Here is a 20,000-nt window from a genome sequence, read left to right as displayed (position 1 = left end):
ATACCATCAATACCATTCAGTACCTCCCAATAGATACCATAAATACCATTCAGTACCTCCCAATAGAGACCATCAATACCATTCAGTACCTCCCAATAGATACCATCAATACCATTCAGTACCTCCCAATAGATACCATCAATACCATTCAGTACCTCCCAATATATACCATCAATACCAGTCAGTACCACCTAGTAGATACCATTCACTACCATTCAGTACCTCCAAGTAGATACCATTCAGTACCCCCAGTAGATACCATTCAGTACCCCCAGTAGATACCATTCAGTACCTCCCAGTAGATACCATTCAGTACCTCCCAGTAGATACCATTCAGTACCCCCAGTAGATACCATTCAGTACCTCCCAGTAGATACCATTCAGTACCTCCCAGTAGATACCATTCAGTACCTCCCAGTAGATACCATTCAGTACCTCCCAGTAGATACCATTCAGTACCTCCCAGTAGATACCATTTAGTACCCCCAGTAGATACCATTCAGTACCCCCAGTAGATACCATTCAGTACCCCCAGCAGATACCATTCAGTACCCCCAGTAGATACCATTCAGTACCTCCCAGTAGATACCATTCAGTACCCCCAGTAGATACCATTCAGTACCCCCAGAGATACCATTCAGTACCTCCCAGTAGATACCATTCAGTACCTCCCAGTAGATACCATTCAGTACCTCGTGGTAATGGTTTGCTGTTTGATGTGTGTATGCCAGTGTGGATATTTCATTGTCTTCATTGTCTTACTTTCCTGGCTGGGCCTGTATCCCAAATGGCCCCCAGAGATTCCCTACTATGTAGGGAATAGGGCCCCATAGAACTCTGGTCTAAAGTAGTGCACTATGTAGGGAATAGGGCCCCATAGGACTCTGGTCTAAAGTAGTGCACTATGTAGGGAATAGGGCCCCATAGGATTCTGGTCTAAAGTAGTGCACTATGTAGGGAATAGGGCCCCATAGGATTCTGGTCTAAAGTAGTGCACTATATAGAGAATAGGGCCATCAATAGTCTATTGTCCTGCTGATAGCCAATCAATAGTATTTTGTCCTGCTGATCGTCCATCAAGAGTGAATGACTTCTTTGGTATTCCAATTCATTGATTGAATAGGTAAGTCTGTCAAACCGTTTCCACCTGACCCACAGCTCTGCATCGTACACACAGTGCACTTTCACTCTGCTGTTAATGTTGAAAAGGAGAGGGTCTCAAGCTTTCTGTGGGCGGACATTTTATTCATCAACAATTACAGTACATTGAGCGAGGGGCACGCCCAACAGCCATTCACACGGTGCATGTCGGGCCTATACTCTGCCCAACCCAGATTGTAGCCATCATCTCCTCTCTCATTCTCTGGCTGACTCTACCAATGCCAGCAGATGCTTCTTTCTATAGTGTTTCTCTATTCAGTCTCACAACAACTTCCATAAATCATTACGTATAATCATTACTTATAATCATTACTTATAATCATTACTTATAATCATTATGTACAATCATTACGTATAATCATTACGTACAATCATTACGTATAATCATTACTTATAATCATTACTTATAATCATTACTTATAATCATTACGTATAATCATTACTTATAATCATTACATATAATCATTACTTATAATCATTACTTATAATCATTACATATAATCATTACGTATAATCATTACTTATAATCATTACTTATAATCATTACATATAATCATTACGTATAATCATTACTTATAATCATTACCTATAATCATTACCTATAATCATTACTTAGAATCATTACTTATAATCATTACTTATAATTATTACATATAATCATTACATATAATCATTACGTATAATCATTACTTAGAATAATTACTTAGAATCATTACGTATAATCATTACGTATAATCATTACTTATAATCATTACCTATAATCATTACGTATAATCATTACTTAGAATCATTACTTAGAATCATTACTTATAATCATTACTTATAATTATTACATATAATCATTACATATAATCATTACGTATAATCATTACTTAGAATAATTACTTAGAATCATTACGTATAATCATTACGTATAATCATTACTTAGAATCATTACGTATAATCATTACGTATAATCATTAGTTAGAATCATTACATATAATCATTACGTATAATCATTACTTATAATCATTACTTAGAATCATTACGTATAATCATTACTTATAATCATTACTTAGAATCATTACGTATAATCATTACGTATAATCATTACTTAGAATCATTACTTATAATCATTACATATAATCATTACTTATAATCATTACTTATAATCATTACGTATAATCATTACTTAGAATAATTACGTATAATCATTACGTATAATCATTACTTAGAATCATTACTTATAATCATTACTTATAATCATTACGTATAATCATTACTTAGAATCATTACGTATAATCATTACGTATAATCATTACTTAGAATCATTACTTATAATCATTACTTATAATCATTACTTAGAATCATTACGTATAATCATTACTTATAATCATTACTTAGAATAATTACGTATAATCATTACGTATAATCATTACTTAGAATAATTACGTATAATCATTACGTAGAATCATTACGTATAATCATTACATATAATCATTACGTATAATCATTACTTAGAATAATTACGTATAATCATTACGTATAATCATTACTTAGAATCATTACATATAATCATTACATATAATCATTACTTATAATCATTACTTATAATCATTACGTATAATCATTACGTGTACCCGCCCGCCTGACCCTGTACCCGCCCGCCTGACCCTGTAACCGCCCGCCTGACCCTGTACCCGCCTGTCCTGACCCTGTACCCGCCCGCCTGACCCTGTACCCGCCTGTCCTGACCCTGTACCCGCCCGCCTGACCCTGTACCCGCCCGCCTGACCCTGTACCCGCCCGCCTGACCCTGAGCTTCCTGTCGTCCTGTACCTTTGCTCCTACTCTGGATTATCGCCCCCTGCCTGCCTTGACCTGTCGTTTGCCTTCCCCTGTTGTTAAAATAAACATTGTTACTTCACACAGTCTGCATTTGGGTCTTACCTTGATACTAAGTGGTTTTAAGCTTAGGGCTATGGTTTTGGGAAGGCTTAAAACAAAATGATGAAAAACGACTCTCGCCATTTACCATCAGCTATCATCAGTATTCTCGCAGCTTGCTAGTGGATTGTGAACCGCAGTGGTCTATTTCTAGTTATCAGACTGGCTCCTCTACCCTCGCTGAGATGACTGACAGCAGCATTCACACACGCCCAGCTGTTTGACACTATTCTTTTGTAAATGAAATGGAGGTGTGAATGTTTCTGTCCACGAGTCTCTCTCCTCTCACACTATGGAGTCCTACATCGGGCAAGACAATCAGCTGGCGGGTGGTCCAGAAGTTGAAAGAGAACTTGGGTGAACACAATGGCACAATTACAGTTTATTTTTCCGAAAAATATACTTGTTCCTTTACAGCTCATTAAATAATAAATCTGAGTGATGAATTTACTGTTTTTAAAGTTATTGTTATTTGCCTCATTGCACGACATGGATTTTTTAATATATTTTTTTATCCAAATGTTGAATAGACATGTAGACAAACTAATATACAGGAGAGACAAACACTAGCCTACTGTCTGGAGTCAAAAACAATTAGGCTAAATAACTGTTGGGGTAATGGATCGGCTCTCCGATCTCATAAAGAGGCATCCTTCATTCACGAGGTTAAACCCTTAGGTCTTAGTCCCGCAGTAATATTATATCACCAGGTACATTTTTCATCAGATTTCACTGCCTGCAGTATCTAGGCCTACAGTTAATATGTTTGTTCTCCACGTTGTTGATTGGAAAAAGGAACTCTGGAGGCTAATCGGTGTGTAGGAATAACGACAAGCTCACAACAACTCATCTGATTATTAATTAGGATTTATTTCATTTAATTCGTTTTACATTATTCATTGTAACCACAATGTCACAAATAATTGACCACACACACGCACACACACACACACACTCTTCGCTCCGGGAGACCTGCTAACAGAATAGCCTCTTCCCTCCAGGAGACCTGCTAACAGAATAGCTTCTTCGCTCTGGGAGACCTGCTAACAGAATAGCCTCTTCGCTCCAGGAGACCTGCTAACAGAATAGCCTCTTCGCTCCAGGAGACCTGCTAACAGAATAGCCTCTTCGCTCCGGGAGACCTGCTAACAGAATAGCCTCTTCGCTCCGGGAGACCTGCTAACAGAATAGCTTCTTCGCTCTGGGAGACCTGCTAACAGAATAGCCTCTTCCCTCCAGGAGACCTGCTAACAGAATAGCCTCTTCGCTCCAGGAGACCTGCTAACAGAATAGCTTCTTCGCTCCGGGAGACCTGCTAACAGAATAGCTTCTTCGCTCTGGGAGACCTGCTAATAGAATAGCTTCTTCGCTCTGGGAGACCTGCTAACAGAATAGCCTCTTCGCTCCAGGAGACCTGCTAACAGAATAGCCTCTTCGCTCCAGGAGACCTGCTAACAGAATAGCTTCTTCGCTCCAGGAGACTTGCTAACAGAATAGCCTCTTCGCTCTGGGAGACCTGCTAACAGAATAGCTTCTTCGCTCTTGGAGACCTGTACACGTTGGTGTCTCCCGGAGAAAAGAGGTTACTAGCAGGAGGAATGTAATGCTAATTAGCAAGCCTGTATTCAGTTGTTAATGGTGTCATGTTGCCAAAGCAGAGACCGAAGGTTGCAAGTCTGTGACCTAACGTTAGCTAGATAGATAGTACATTATTTGCTGGTTAACGTGTCTGTTAATTTTTATTTTTCCTTTATTTAACTAGGCAAGTCAGTTAAGAAAAAATTCTTATTTTCAATGACGGCCTAGGAACAGTGGGTTGCCTGTTCAGGGGCAGAACTGCCTGTTCAGGGGCAGAACGACAGACCTTGTCAGCTCGGGGGTTTGAACTTGCAACCTTCCGGTTACTAGTCCAACACTCTAACCACTAGGCTACCCTGCCGCCCCAATGTTAATGTCGACGATGCAATGTCACTGCCCAGCAACAAACAAATGAACAACTTTTTAACTAAAATAATTGTACCTTAACATAATAGCTAGTTAGCTAATTCAGTTTGGACATTCAACACTGCTACAATAATCCAATCTCTTACGACGATGTTCTCATGTTTCTTCTTCTTCTCTGGTATAATGGAATTCACACACATGTTAAGTGCATACCGCCACCTACTGTACAGGTAGTAAATTGTAGAAAAAATAAAATGTCCATTACGGAATGTAATATTTTTGATACAAAAAACAACTAATTGATTAATGAAAAAACATCCCAGTCCTTCGGTCACAGTCCAATCCAAAACAAATCTGGACACAGGTTCAGGGGCCTGGGAATGTTATTTGTCAAATGCACTGAATACAACAAGTGTATACCTTACAGTGAAATGCTTACTTACAAGGATTAACCAACAACGCAGTTTTAAGAAAAATACCACAAAAAAATATATGAAAGTAACAAGTAATTAAAGAGCAGCAGTAAATAACAATAGTGTGGCTATATACAGGGTATTATGGTACAGAGTCAATGTGGAGGCTATATACAGGGTATTATGGTACAGAGTCAATGTGGAGGCTATATACAGGGTATTACGGTACAGAGTCAATGTGGAGGCTATATACAGGGTGTTACGGTACAGAGTCAATAGGAGGCTATATAGAAGGTGTTATGGTACAAAGTCAATGTGGAGGCTATATACAGGGTATTACGGTACAGAGTCAATGTGGAGGCTATATACAGGGTATTACGGTACAGAGTCAATGTGGAGGCTATATACAGGGTATTACGGTACAGAGTCAATGTGGAGGCTATATACAGGGTATTACGGTACAGAGTCAATGTGGAGGCTATATACAGGGTATTACGGTACAGAGTCAATGTGGAGGCTATATACAGGGTGTTACGGTACAGAGTCAATAAGAGGCTATATAGAAGGTGTTATGGTACAAAGTCAATGTGGAGGCTATATACAGGGGGTACCGGTACAGAGTCAATGTGGAGGCTATATACAGGGTGTTATGGTACAGAGTCAATGTGGAGGCTATATACAGGGGGTACCAGTACAGAGTCAATGTGGAGGCTATATACAGGGGGTACCGGTACAGAGTCAATGTGGAGGCTATATACAGGGTGTTACGGTACAGAGTCAATGTGGAGGCTATATACAGGGTGTTACGGTACAGAGTCAATGTGGAGGCTATATACAGGGGGTACCGGTACAGAGTCAATGTGGAGGCTATATACAGGGTGTCACGGTACAGAGTCAATGTAGAGGCTATATACAGAGGATACCAGTACAGAGTCAATGTGGAGACTATATACAGGGGGTACCAGTACAGAGTCAATGTGGAGGCTATATACAGGGGGTACCGGTACAGAGTCAATGTGGAGGCTATATACAGGGTGTTACGGTACAGAGTCAATGTGGAGGCTATATACAGGGTGTTACGGTACAGAGTCAATGTGGAGGCTATATACAGGGGGTACCGGTACAGAGTCAATGTGGAGGCTATATACAGGGTGTCACGGTACAGAGTCAATGTAGAGGCTATATACAGAGGATACCAGTACAGAGTCAATGTGGAGACTATATACAGGGGGTACCGGTACAGAATCAATGTGGAGGCTATATACAGGGTATTACGGTACAGAGTCAATGTGGAGGCTATATACAGGGTATTACGGTACAGAGTCAATGTGGAGGCTATATACAGGGTATTACGGTACAGAGTCAATGTGGAGGCTATATACAGGGTATTACGGTACAGAGTCAATGTGGAGGCTATATACAGGGTGTTACGGTACAGAGTCAATAAGAGGCTATATAGAAGGTGTTATGGTACAAAGTCAATGTGGAGGCTATATACAGGGGGTACCGGTACAGAGTCAATGTGGAGGCTATATACAGGGTGTTATGGTACAGAGTCAATGTGGAGGCTATATACAGGGGGTACCAGTACAGAGTCAATGTGGAGGCTATATACAGGGGGTACCGGTACAGAGTCAATGTGGAGGCTATATACAGGGTGTTACGGTACAGAGTCAATGTGGAGGCTATATACAGGGTGTTACGGTACAGAGTCAATGTGGAGGCTATATACAGGGGGTACCGGTACAGAGTCAATGTGGAGGCTATATACAGGGTGTCACGGTACAGAGTCAATGTAGAGGCTATATACAGAGGATACCAGTACAGAGTCAATGTGGAGACTATATACAGGGGGTACCAGTACAGAGTCAATGTGGAGGCTATATACAGGGGGTACCGGTACAGAGTCAATGTGGAGGCTATATACAGGGTGTTACGGTACAGAGTCAATGTGGAGGCTATATACAGGGTGTTACGGTACAGAGTCAATGTGGAGGCTATATACAGGGGGTACCGGTACAGAGTCAATGTGGAGGCTATATACAGGGTGTCACGGTACAGAGTCAATGTAGAGGCTATATACAGAGGATACCAGTACAGAGTCAATGTGGAGACTATATACAGGGGGTACCGGTACAGAATCAATGTGGAGGCTATATACAGTGGGTACCGGTACAGAGTCAATGTGGAGGCTATATACAGGGTGTTACGGTACAGAGTCAATGTAAAGGCTATATACAGGGTGTTACGGTACAGAGTCAATGTGGAGGCTATATACAGGGGGTACCAGTACAGAGTCAATGTGGAGGCTATATACAGGGTATTACGGTACAGAGTCAATGTGGAGGCTATATACAGGGTATTACGGTACAGAGTCAATGTAAAGGCTATATACAGGGTGTTACGGTACAGAGTCAATGTGGAGGCTATATACAGGGGGTACCAGTACAGAGTCAATGTGGAGGCTATATACAGGGTATTACGGTACAGAGTCAATGTGGAGGCTATATACAGGGTATTACGGTACAGAGTCAATGTGGAGGTTATATACAGGGTGTTACGGTACAGAGTCAATGTGGAGGCAGACACCGCCTGGTATAGAGGTCCTGGATGGCAGGAAGCTTGGCCTCAGTGATGTATTGGGTCCGAAGTTAACATATCTAATACTGTAATAACAGTCCTCTCCTCTCGGCTCCTCCTCCTTCCAGCCGCTGAAGCTACACTGTGAGGTCTGCTCCGTGGTGTCCAGTTCAGGTCAGATGTTGGGCCAGGCGGCAGGGCCGGAGATCGACCACTCCTCCTGTATTTGGCGTATGAACAACGCCCCGACGCGCGGGTTCGAACACGACGTGGGGCACCGCACCACCCTCCGGGTCGTCTCTCACACCTCTGTGCCCCTGCTGCTACAGGTGGGTTTAATTTACTCCTTATTCTTCTTACTGATAGTATTAGTGGAGTGTTTTGCCTCTTCAAGATGAATCATTTTGCACGCCCAATTTTTGCAGTTTTTGATTTGTTAAAAAAGTTTGAAATATCCAATAAATGTCGTTCCACTTCATGATTGTGTCCCACTTGTTGTTGATTCTTCACAAAAAAAATACAGTTTTATATCTTTATGTTTGAAGCCTGAAATGTGGCAAAAATGTCGCAAAGTTCAAGGGGGCCGAATACTTTCGCAAGGCACTGTATATATATTTTTTTAATTAATAAGTATAAATCCATTGGTCAGGATTAGTAGAGGTTTGGACACCAAGCTGACGTCTTCCTCAGAGTGTTCATGATTCAGTGTGTTACTATTGTAGTGTGTATTTCATTCTTCCTGATTCTGCGGAGATCTTTGATATCTACCTGTAAGTTGCTCTGGATAAGCATGTCTGCTAAATTACTAAAATGTAAATATCTTTGGGTCCATGAAAACGCTAACCCATCTCTTCTTCTCCTCCTCCTCCTCCTCCTTCTTCTTCTTCTTCTTCTTCTCCTTCTCATTCTCCTCCTCCTCCTCCTCCTCCTCCTTCTCCTTCTCCTCCTCCTCCTTCTTCTTCTCCTTCTTCTCCTTCTTCTTCTAATTCTCCTCCTTCTTCTTCTTCTTCTCCTCCTCCTCCTTCTTCTTCTTCTTCTTCTTCTTCTTCTTCTTCTCCTTCTTCTTCTCATTCTCCTCCTTCTTCTTCTTCTTCTTCTTCTTCTTCTTCTTCTTCTTCTTCTTCTTCTTCTTCTTCTTCTTCTTCTTCTTCTTCTTCTTCTTCTTCTTCTTCTTCTTATCAGAGGCCTCAGTACTTCTTTGGCCAGGCCAACGACACGGTATATGTGGTGTGGGGTCCTCTGAGGAACATGAGGAAGGATGGGAAGGGCATTGTGTACAACATGCTGAGACAGGCTGTAGAGAAGTACCCCCAGGCTAGGATCTACCTCACCACAGAGGAACGCATGAACTACTGTGACATGGTGTTCAAGAAGGAGACCGGGAAGGACAGGTGAGACTGGCTCCCAAATGGCACCCTATTCCCTATATAGTGCACTACTTCTGACCAGGGCCCTATGGAGTGTCATAAGGAATAAGGATATAGTGCACTACTTCTGACCAGGGCCCTATGGAGTGTCATAAGGATATAGTGCACTACTTCTGACCAGGGCCCTATGGAGTGTCATAAGGATATAGTGCACTACTTCTGACCAGGGCCTTATGGAGAGATGTTGAGAGATGGGGGGAGATGGAGAGAGGTGGAGAGATAGAGAGAGATGGCAGGAGATGGGGAGAGAGATGTGGAGAGATGGACGGAGATGGAGGGAGATGGGGAGAGAGATGTGGAGAGATGGAAGGAGATGGAGGGAGATGGGGAGAGAGATGTGGAGAGATGGAGGGAGATGGGGAGAGAGACGGAGAGAGATGGCAGGAGATGGAGGGAGATGGGGAGAGAGATAGAGAGAGATGGAGGGAGATGGGGAGAGAGAGAGAGAGATGGAGAGAGATGGCAGGAGATGGGGAAAGAGATGTGGAGAGATGGGGAGAGAGACGGAGAGAGATGGAGGGAGATGGAGAGAGAGATGGAGGGAGATGGAGAGATATATGGAGGGAGATGGGGAGAGAGACGGAGAGAGATGGAGAGATATATGGAGGGAGATGGGGAGAGAGACGGAGAGAGACCAAGGGAGATATGGAGAGAGATGGAGGGAGATGGAGAGAGATGGAGAGACCCATAAAGAGACCCAGAAAACCTGAGCCTACGCCTTCACTATGGTGAATCACGAAAACAATACAGAAATGCACTACGTAAAAAGAAGGACCAGCACGTCAGAAATCATCTCAATGTAATTGAAGAATCCATAGATTCTAACCAAACACTAAACAAACAACAGCACAAAGAATTATCTATCCAAAATGGAGATGTATGGGTAAACCACTTCTCCAATCTTTTTGGCTCTATAAATCAAATTTATTTATATAGCCATTCGTACATCAGCTGATATCTCAAAGTGCTGTACAGAAACCCAGCCTAAAACCCCAAACAGCAAGCAATGCAGGTGTAGAAGCACGGTGGCTAGGAAAAACTCCCTAGAAAGCCCAAAACCTAGGAAGAAACCTAGAGAGGAACCAGGCTCTGAGGGGTGGCCAGTCCTCTTCTGGCTGTGCCGGGTGGAGATTATAACAAAACATGGTCAAGATGTTCAAATGTTCAGAAATGACCAGCATGGTCAAATAATAATAAGGCAGAACAGTTGAAACTGGAGCAGCAGCACGGCCAGGTAGACTGGGGACAGCAAGGAGTCATCATGTCAGGTAGTCCTGAGGTATGGTTCTAGGGCTCAGGTCCTCCGAGAGAGAGAAAGAAAGAGAGAAGGAGAGAATTAGAGAACGCACACTTAAATTCACACAGGACACCGAATAGGACAGGAGAAGTACTCCAGATATAACAAACTGACCCTAGCCCCCCGACACATAAACTACTGCAGCATAAATACTGGAGGCTGAGACAGGAGGGGTCAGGAGACACTGTGGCCCCATCCGAGGACACCCCCGGACAGGGCCAAACAGGAAGGATATACAAGAGAGACCTAAGACAACAACACAGCATGGTAGCAACACATGTCAACACAGCATGGTAGCAACACAACATGACGACAACATGTTCTAGTTGAATCAGACAGAGAGATGGGGGTTCTATTCCTGTTGCAGTTGGATTAGACAGAGAGACAGGGACAGAGGTTCTATTCCTGTTGTAGTTGGATTAGACAGAGAGACAGGGACAGAGGTTCTATTCCTGTTGTAGTTGGATTAGACAGAGAGACAGGGACAGAAGTTATATTCCTGTTCTAGTTGGATTAGCCAGAGAGACAGAGGTTCTATTCATGTTCTAGTTGGATTAGACAGAGAGACAGGGTCAGAGGTTCTATTCCTGTTCTATTTGGATTAGACAGAGAGACGGGGTCAGAGGTTCTATTCCTGTTCTAGTTGGATTAGACAGAGAGACAGGGACAGAGGTTATATTCCTGTTCTAGTTTAATCAGACAGAGAGACAGGGACAGAGGTTCTATTCCTGTTCTAGTTGGATTAGACAGAGAGACAGGGACAGAGGTTATATTCCTGTTCTAGTTTAATCAGACAGAGAGACAGGGACAGAGGTTCTATTCCTGTTCTAGTTGGATTAGACAGAGAGACAGGGTCAGAGGTTATGTTCACAGCAGGTTTTTTAATGTGTCTGCCAGGATGTGATTGGTTCCCGTTTCACACAAAGCTGTAACCACGGCAATCTAAAGTGACTGCTTCAGATCCACTACAGAACAGAACGCATGGCCCAACACACACACACACACATCACTGACAGAATGCATTATGCACAACACGGTACACTGTTCAGGAACAATGACAGTTTCTCATTTCATGTGTTTGAAACAGAAAGACAGTAAATTGGATCTGTCTACCTGATGATCAGGAGGGGTGTTGTGGATGTCAGATGTGCCTTCCTCATGATCTCATGTTATTAAGATACTGAGAAAGCCATGGATGTATATAGACTATACAGACCAAGAGAAACTCAGCCCTAATGCATCACTCAGCCCTAATGCATCACTCAGCCCTAATGCATCACTCAGTCATAATGCATCACTCAGTCCTAATGCATCACTCAGTCCCAATGCATCACTCAGTCCCAATGTATCACTCAGTCCCAATGCATCACTCAGTCCCAATGCATCACTCAGTCCCAATGCATCACTCAGTCCCAATGCATCACTCAGTCCCAATGCACCACTCAGTCCCAATGCATCACTCAGTCCCAATGCATCACTCAGCCCTAATGCATCACTCAGTCCTAATGCATCACTCAGTCCTAATGCATCACTCAGTCCTAATGCATCACTCAGTCCTAATGCATCACTCAGTCCCAATGCATCACTCAGTCCCAATGCATCACTCAGTCCTAATGCATCACTCAGTCCCAATGCATCACTCAGTCCTAATGCATCACTCAGTCCTAATGCATCACTCAGTCCCAATGCATCACTCAGTCTCAATGCATCACTCAGTCCTAATGCATCACTCAGTCCCAATGCATCACTCAGCCCCAATGCATCACTCAGTCTCAATGCATCACTCAGTCCTAATGCATCACTCAGTTCCAATGCATCACTCAGCCCCAATGCATCACTCAGTCTCAATGCATCACTCAGTCCCAATGCATCACTCAGTCTCAATGCATCACTCAGTCCCAATGCATCACTCAGTCCCAATGCATCACTCAGTCCTAATGCATCACTCAGTCCCAATGCATCACTCAGTCCTAATGCATCACTCAGTCCTAATGCATCACTCAGTCCTAATGCATCACTCAGTCCTAATGCATCACTCAGTCCTAATGCATCACTCAGTCCTAATGCATCACTCAGCATCACTCAGCCCTAATTCATCACTCAGCCCTAATGCATCACTCAGCCCTAATGCATCACTCAGCCCTAATGCTTCACTCACACCTAATGCATCACTCAGTCCTAATGCATCACTCAGTCCCAATGCATCACTCAGTCCCAATGCATCACTCAGTCCCAATGCATCACTCAGTCCTAATGCATCACTCAGTCCTAATGCATCCCTCAGTCCCAATGCATCACTCAGTCCCAATGCATCACTCAGTCCCAATGCATCACTCAGTCCTAATGCATCACTCAGTCCTAATGCATCACTCAGTCTCAATGCATCACTCAGTCCTAATGCATCACTCAGTCCCAATGCATCACTCAGTCCCAATGCATCACTCAGTCCTAATGCATCACTCAGTCCCAATGCATCACTCAGTCCCAATGCATCACTCAGTCCCAATGCATCACTCAGCCCCAATGCATCACTCAGTCCTAATGCATCACTCAGTCCTAATGCATCACTCAGTCCCAATGCATCACTCAGCCCTAATGCATCACTCAGTCCTAATGCATCACTCAGCCCCAATGCATCACTCAGCCCCAATGCATCAGTCAGTCCCAATGCATCACTCAGCCCTAATGCATCACTCAGCCCCAATGCATCACTCAGCCCCAATGCATCACTCAGCCCCAATGCATCACTCAGCCCTAATGCATCACTCAGTCCTAATGCATCACTCAGCCCCAATGCATCACTCAGCCCCAATGCATCAGTCAGTCCCAATGCATCACTCAGCCCTAATGCATCACTCAGCCCCAATGCATCACTTAGCCCCAATGCATCACTCAGCCCCAATGCAGCACTCAAAATATATATTTTTAAATATTCATATACCAACGTACTGAATGCATTACTCCATGCATGTGCTTGAAACCATTTCCTTGGAGACATCTGTCTCCCTACATCTGTCTCGTTCTCGTTCTCGTTCTCTTTCTCGTTCTCTCACCCGCCCTCTGTCTCTTCATCCCTACCATGATATGTCAGTGGTTTTGATGTATATTACCTATTACGATGGGGGAATAAATGGAGCAGGCTGTGTCACATCAAACACACACACACAGATACTTTCCCATAAGGTAAGAGAGGGAGGAGAAAGAGGGAGGGAGGAGGGGGGATGGAGGGGGAGGGATGGAGGAGAGGGAGGGAGGGGAAGGAGAGGGAGGGAGGAGGGTGATGAGAGAGAGGGAGGGGAAGGAGAGGGAGGGATAAGGGGGATGAAGGGAGAAGACAGAGAGAGTCGGATGGAGAGGGATTGAGAATGGGGGATGGTGGGGGAGGAAAAGAAGGGAGGGAGAGGAGGTGGAGAGATATCAAGGGGGAGGAGAGAGGGAGGGAGAGGAGAGAGGATGAAGGGGGAGGAGAGAGGGAGGGAGAGGAGAGAGGATGAAGGGAGAGGAAGAGAGAGGATGAAGGGAGAGGACAGATGATGAAGGGAGAGGAGAGCATGTTTTTTTTGTCTGTCTCCATTCAGTACCATCTGGTGAGACATTAGGATGTGTCGTCTCTTTAAAAGAGGAGAGAACCAGAGCCTGGAACTCAGTCAACACTGTTACTGTGGTGGGAGGGCTGGCTGTGTGATGTCTGGCCTGCGGGCACTGTGGGGCTACTGCCTTGATAAATGCTGGGGTCATATGGGAACATCTCAATGCGGGAAGGAGAGGTTTTATAAACATCCATCTAATGTAGCTAGTGTCATGGAATATCTAATCAAAGGGAAGAGAGACTACAGATGAGTTCAAACACAAAAAACTTTATTATAAGATTTGCAAAAATGCAGAATCAGCTACAGTGCATAGTTGAAAAGCTCAACGAACAGTTCAATGCTTTTATAGAGAAAACACATACAAGCTCTTTCTGTATACGTGGCTGTCAGCAGATACTGTGTAAAAAGTCATTTATCGTCTGTGTAAACTTAAGAGGTTGATAGAGGGATCAACCGTCTAACTGCATTCACAACAACAAACACTATATTGTGCTCCTTTCTGCAAGGTTCCATACGTGGGGCTTTCTGTAGATAGTAAACCCACGGGATTTTCACATGCTTTCGGTTGCACCCAAACGTCTCTTAGCTGTAAGTCCAGTCTTATGACTCAGTCCTACCGAGACAAGGTTGTATCAGGTTAGAAAAAACACTAGCATATAACAAGAGACTATTCTTTAAGCAGCAAAACACGGGATAGCATGACTAATTATGTCATTTTCCACGACACTAGCTGGTCAGTTGGACAAGACGAAAAGCTTGCTCAGGGCACTGACCGCTTGGGGGGTCCATCTCTCTCTCTTCGCCCCTCTGTCCTTGTCCTGTCTCCATCTCTCCCCACCTTCCTCCCACTCCAACCTCTCTCCCCTCCTTTCTGTTCCCTCCCTCTCTCCCTATCGTCTATGTCTGTGTTGACGTGCTTTATAGGACAAGGCAATTAAGGGAGGGGGGGAGAGAGGGAGGGGGAGAGAGAGGGAGGGGGAGAGAGAGAGAGAGAGATGAGAGGGAGAGAGAGAGAGAGATGGGGGGGAGAGAGAGATGGTGGGGAGAGGGAGAGAGAAAGAGAGATGGGGGGGAGAGAGCGAGATGGGGGAGAGGGAGAGAGAGAGAGGAGGGGGAGAGAGAGAGAAAGAGGCAAAGAGAATGAGATCCCTGAGGAATGAAGAGAGAGGACAGATTCCAGACAGATGGAGAGATTTGGCATGGGGGTCTGCTATACAAACTGATGGATGGTGGTGTTGGGGGAAAAACCTACGACATTATAAAATCCAAGTACACAAACAACAAGTGTGTGGCAAAAAAAACACACACATTTCTTCCCACAGGGCCGTGGGGTGAGACAGGGTTGCAGCTTAAGCCCCACCCTCTTCAACATGTATATCAACAAAAAACGCCCAATTTTTCAGTTTTTGATTTGTTAAAAAAGTTTGAAATATCCAATAAATGTCGTTCCACTTCATGATTGTGTCCCACTTGTTGTTGATTCTTCACAAAAAAATACAGTTTTATATCTTTATGTTTGAAGCCTGAAATGTGGCAAAAGATCGCAAAGTTCAAGGGGGCCGAATACTTTCGCAAGGCACTGTAGAACAAGCAAGACGTAGCATACAGACAGAACAACATAGAACAAGCAAGACATAGCATACAGACAGAACAACATAGAACAAGCAAGACGTAGCATACAGACAGAACAACATAGAACAAGCAAGACGTAGCATACAGACAGAGCAACATAGAACAAGCAAGACGTAGCATACAGACAGAGCAACATAGGACAAGCAAGACGTAGCATACAGACAGAGCAACATAGGACAAGCAAGACGTAGCATACAGACAGAGCAACATAGGACAAGCAAGACGTAGCATACAGACAGAGCAACATAGGACAAGCAAGACGTAGCATACAGACAGAGCAACATAGAACAAGCAAGACGTAGCATACAGAGCAACAAGACAAAATCCAAAAAGCAACAAAGTGTTAGGGTTAGAATTATGGTTAGAGGTTTAGGATTAGGGGTTAGTTGTTAGGTTTAGGGTTAGGATTAGGGGTTAGTTGTTAGGTTTAGGGTTAGGATTAGGGGTTAGTTGTTAGGTTTAGGGTTAGGATTAGGGGTTAGTTGTTAGGTTTAGGGTTAGGATTAGGGGTTAGTTGTTAGGTTTAGGGTTAGGATTAGGGGTTAGTTGTTAGGTTTAGGGTTAAGATTAGGGGTTAGTTGTTAGGTTTAGGGTTAGGATTAGGGGTTAGTTGTTAGGGATAGGATTAGGGGTTAGGGTTATGATTATGGTTAGGGGTTAGGTTTAGGGTTAGGATTAGGGGTTAGGGTTAGGTTTAGGGTTATGAATATGGTTAGGTTTAGGGTTATGATTATGGTTAGGGGTTAGGTTTAGGGTTAGGGGTTAGGTTTAGGGTTAGGGGTTAGGTTTAGGGTTATGACTATGGTTAGGGGTTAGGTTTAGGGTTAGGATTATGGTTAGGGGTTAGGTTTAGGGTTATGACTATGGTTAGGGGTTAGGTTTAGGGTTAGGATTATGGTTAGGGGTTAGGTTTAGGGTTATGATTATCGTTAGGGGTTAGGTTTAGGGTTAGGATTATCGTTAGGGGTTAGGTTTAGGGTTAGGGGTTAGGTTTAGGGTTAGGGCTTAGGTTTAGGGTTAGGGGTTAGGTTTAGGGTTATGACTATGGTTAGGGGTTAGGTTTAGGGTTATGATTATCGTTAGGGGTTAGGGTTAGGGTTATGATTATGGTTAGGGGTTAGGTTTAGGGTTAGGGGTTAGGTTTAGGGTTAGGGGTTAGGTTTAGGGTTAGGGGTTAGGTTTAGGGTTAGGGGTTAGGTTTAGGGTTATGACTATGGTTAGGGGTTAGGTTTAGGGTTAGGGGTTAGGTTTAGGGTTAGGGGTTAGGTTTAGGGTTAGGGGTTAGGGGTTAGGTTTAGGGTTATGACTATGGTTAGGGGTTAGGTTTAGGGTTAGGGGTTAGGTTTAGGGTTAGGGGTTAGGTTTAGGGTTATGATTATGGTTAGGGGTTAGATTTAGGGTTATGACTATGGTTAGGGGTTAGGTTTAGGGTTATGATTAGAGGTTAGGTTTAGGGTTAGGATTAGGGGTTAGGGGTTAGGTTTATGATTATGGTTAGGGGTTAGGTGTAGGGTTAAGATTATGGTTAGGGGTTAGGTTTAGGGTTAGAATTATGGTTAGGGGTTAGTTTTAGGGTTAGGATTAGGGGTTAAGCGAAATAGGATTTTGAATGGGCCTCAATTGTTTGGTCCCTACAAGGATCGTATGTTGGGGGGAGGCACATATTATATTGTTTACTGTTGAAGGTTTAAGGTTGAAGGTTAGAGAGGTCATACAAGACCAAATGTCAATCTATTCCTTATTTAGGTCTTTCTTTTTTTACCAGAGCCCCTGGGCCCTATAGCGAGAGTATCTAGGACATGGTCAGCCCCTGGGCCCTATAGTGAGAGCATCTAGGACATGGTCAGCCCCTGGGCCCTATAGTGAGAGCATCTAGGACATAGTCAGCCCCTGGGCCCTCTGGGGAGAGTATCTAGGACATGGTCAGCCCCTGGGTCCTATAGGAAGTCTTGGACATGGTCAGACCCTGGGCCCTATAGGGAGAGTATCTAGGACATGGTCAGACCCTGGGCCCTATAGTGAAGTATCCAGGACATAGTCAGACCCTGGGCCCTATAGGGAGAGTATCTAGGACATGGTCAGCCCCTGGGCCCTATAGTGAGAGTATCTAGGACATGGTCAGACCCTGGGCCCTATAGGGAGTCTAGGACATGGTCAGACCCTGGGCCCTATAGGGAGAGCATCTAGGACATAGTCAGACCCTGGGCCCTATAGGGAGAGCATCTAGGACATGGTCAGACCCTGGGCCCTATAGGGAGAGCATCTAGGACATGGTCAGACCCTGGGCCCTATAGGGAGAGCATCTAGGACATGGTCAGACCCTGGACCCTATAGGGAGTCTAGGACATGGTCAGACCCTGGGCCCTATAGGGAGAGCATCTAGGACATGGTCAGACCCTGGGCCCTATAGGGAGAGCATCTAGGACATGGTCAGACCCTGGGCCCTGTAGGGAGAGCATCTTGGACATGGTCAGACCCTGGGCCCTATAGTGAAGTATCCAGGACATAGTCAGACCCTGGGCCCTATTGGGAGAGCATCCAGGACATGGTCAGACCCTGGGCCCTATAGTGAGAGTATCTAAGACATGGTCAGACCCTGGGCCCCTATAGGGAGAGCATCTAGGACATAGTCAGCCCCTGGGCCCAATAAGCATTTTTCTACGGCTGGCCATGCTTTCCACTTGGCTACCCCTACCCCGGTCAACTGCCCTGCACCCTCCACAGAAACCCGCCAAAGCCCCCACCATTTCTCCTTCACCCAAATCCAGATAGCTGATGTTCTGAAAGTGCTGCAAAATCTGGACCCCTACAAAACAGCCGGGCTAGACAATCTGGAACCTCTCTTTCTAAAATGATCTGCCTATTACTAGCCTGTTCAACCTCTCTTTCGTATTGTCTGAGATTCCCAAAGATTGGAACGCTGCCGCGGTCATCCCCCTCTTCAAAGGGGGTGACAATCTAGACCCAAACTGTTACAGACCTATATCTATCCTACCCTGTCTTTCTAAGGTCTTCGAAAGCCAAGTTAACAAACAGATTACCGACCATTTTGAATCCCACCGTACCTTCTCCGCTATGCAATCTGGTTTCCGAGCTGATCATGGGTGCACCTCAGCCACGCTCAAGGTTCTAAATGACATCATAACCGCCATTGATAAGAGACAATATTATATAGTATTCATCGACCTGGTCAAGGCTTTTGGCTCTGTCAATCACCACATTCTTATTGGCAGACTTGACAGCCTTGGTTTCTCAAATGATTGCCTCGCCCCTGGTTTACCAACTACTTCTCTGATAGAGTTCAGTGTGTCAAATCGGAGGGCCTGTTGTCCGGACCTCTGGCAGTCTCTATGGGGTGCCACAGGGTTCGATTCTCGGGCCGACTCTCTTTTCTGTGTACATCAATGATGTTGCTCTTGCTGCGGGTGATTCTCTGATCCACCTCTACGCAGACGACACCATTCTGTATACTTCTGGCCCTTCTTTGGACACTGTGTTAACTAACCTCCAGACGAGCTTCAATGCCATACAACTCTCCTTCCGGAGAGGAGAGGAGAGGAGAGGAGAGGAGAGGAGAGGAGAGGAGGTTGTCTCTGATGTCTGAGTTTCAGATCGATTCGTTGCTGTTAAAGTAATGTGACTGGCTGGCACAGGGTTCCATCATTAAGTCGCACACGCGCACACGCACACACGCACATAGAAGAAGATAGAATAGCTGATTCAATGTCAGACCTTTAACAGAGTGACTGACAGAGTTGGTCTGCTCTGATGAAGGGCTTGAGGAGGAGTTGGTGATGAGAGAGAGAGAGAGAGATGGAGGGTGTTGATTGAATGTCAAGCCTTTAACAGAGTGAGAGAGTTGGTCTGCTCTGATGAAGGGCTGGAGGGGGCTGGCAAATAGGAGGAAGTGAGTGAAATGGCTGGAGGTGAGTCAGCAGCAGGCTGGGAAAGGTTTCTGGATGGGGGGGAGGATGGATGACTGAGAGGACTGCACTAGTGTAGTCTTCAGCACAGTCACTGTTCTCTACGG

At 44.5% G+C, this 20,000-nt stretch overlaps 1 protein-coding gene across 4 annotated transcripts in view; it reads left to right on the top strand.

The window, feature by feature from the left end:
* st6galnac3 (ST6 (alpha-N-acetyl-neuraminyl-2,3-beta-galactosyl-1,3)-N-acetylgalactosaminide alpha-2,6-sialyltransferase 3) overlaps nt 1-20,000 on the top strand; it is a 139,139-nt gene that overhangs the window by 39,998 nt on the left and 79,141 nt on the right. For all 4 annotated transcript variants that reach the window (XM_090182987.1, XM_036986764.2, XM_090182988.1 and 1 more), the window contains exons 3-4: nt 8,153-8,353; nt 9,207-9,415. In XM_090182987.1, the coding sequence (XP_090039113.1) occupies nt 8,153-8,353; nt 9,207-9,415 (410 nt within the window). The remainder of the gene's footprint in view (nt 1-8,152; nt 8,354-9,206; nt 9,416-20,000) is intronic.

The sequence above is a fragment of the Oncorhynchus mykiss genome, chromosome 8 (genome assembly GCF_057628025.1).
Source record: "Oncorhynchus mykiss isolate SJ-2025 chromosome 8, ASM5762802v1, whole genome shotgun sequence".
NCBI classification, from domain to species: Eukaryota; Metazoa; Chordata; class Actinopteri; order Salmoniformes; family Salmonidae; genus Oncorhynchus; species Oncorhynchus mykiss.
Note: the sequence above shows the minus strand (reverse complement) of the source record. Positions and strands in the feature narration are given on the sequence as shown.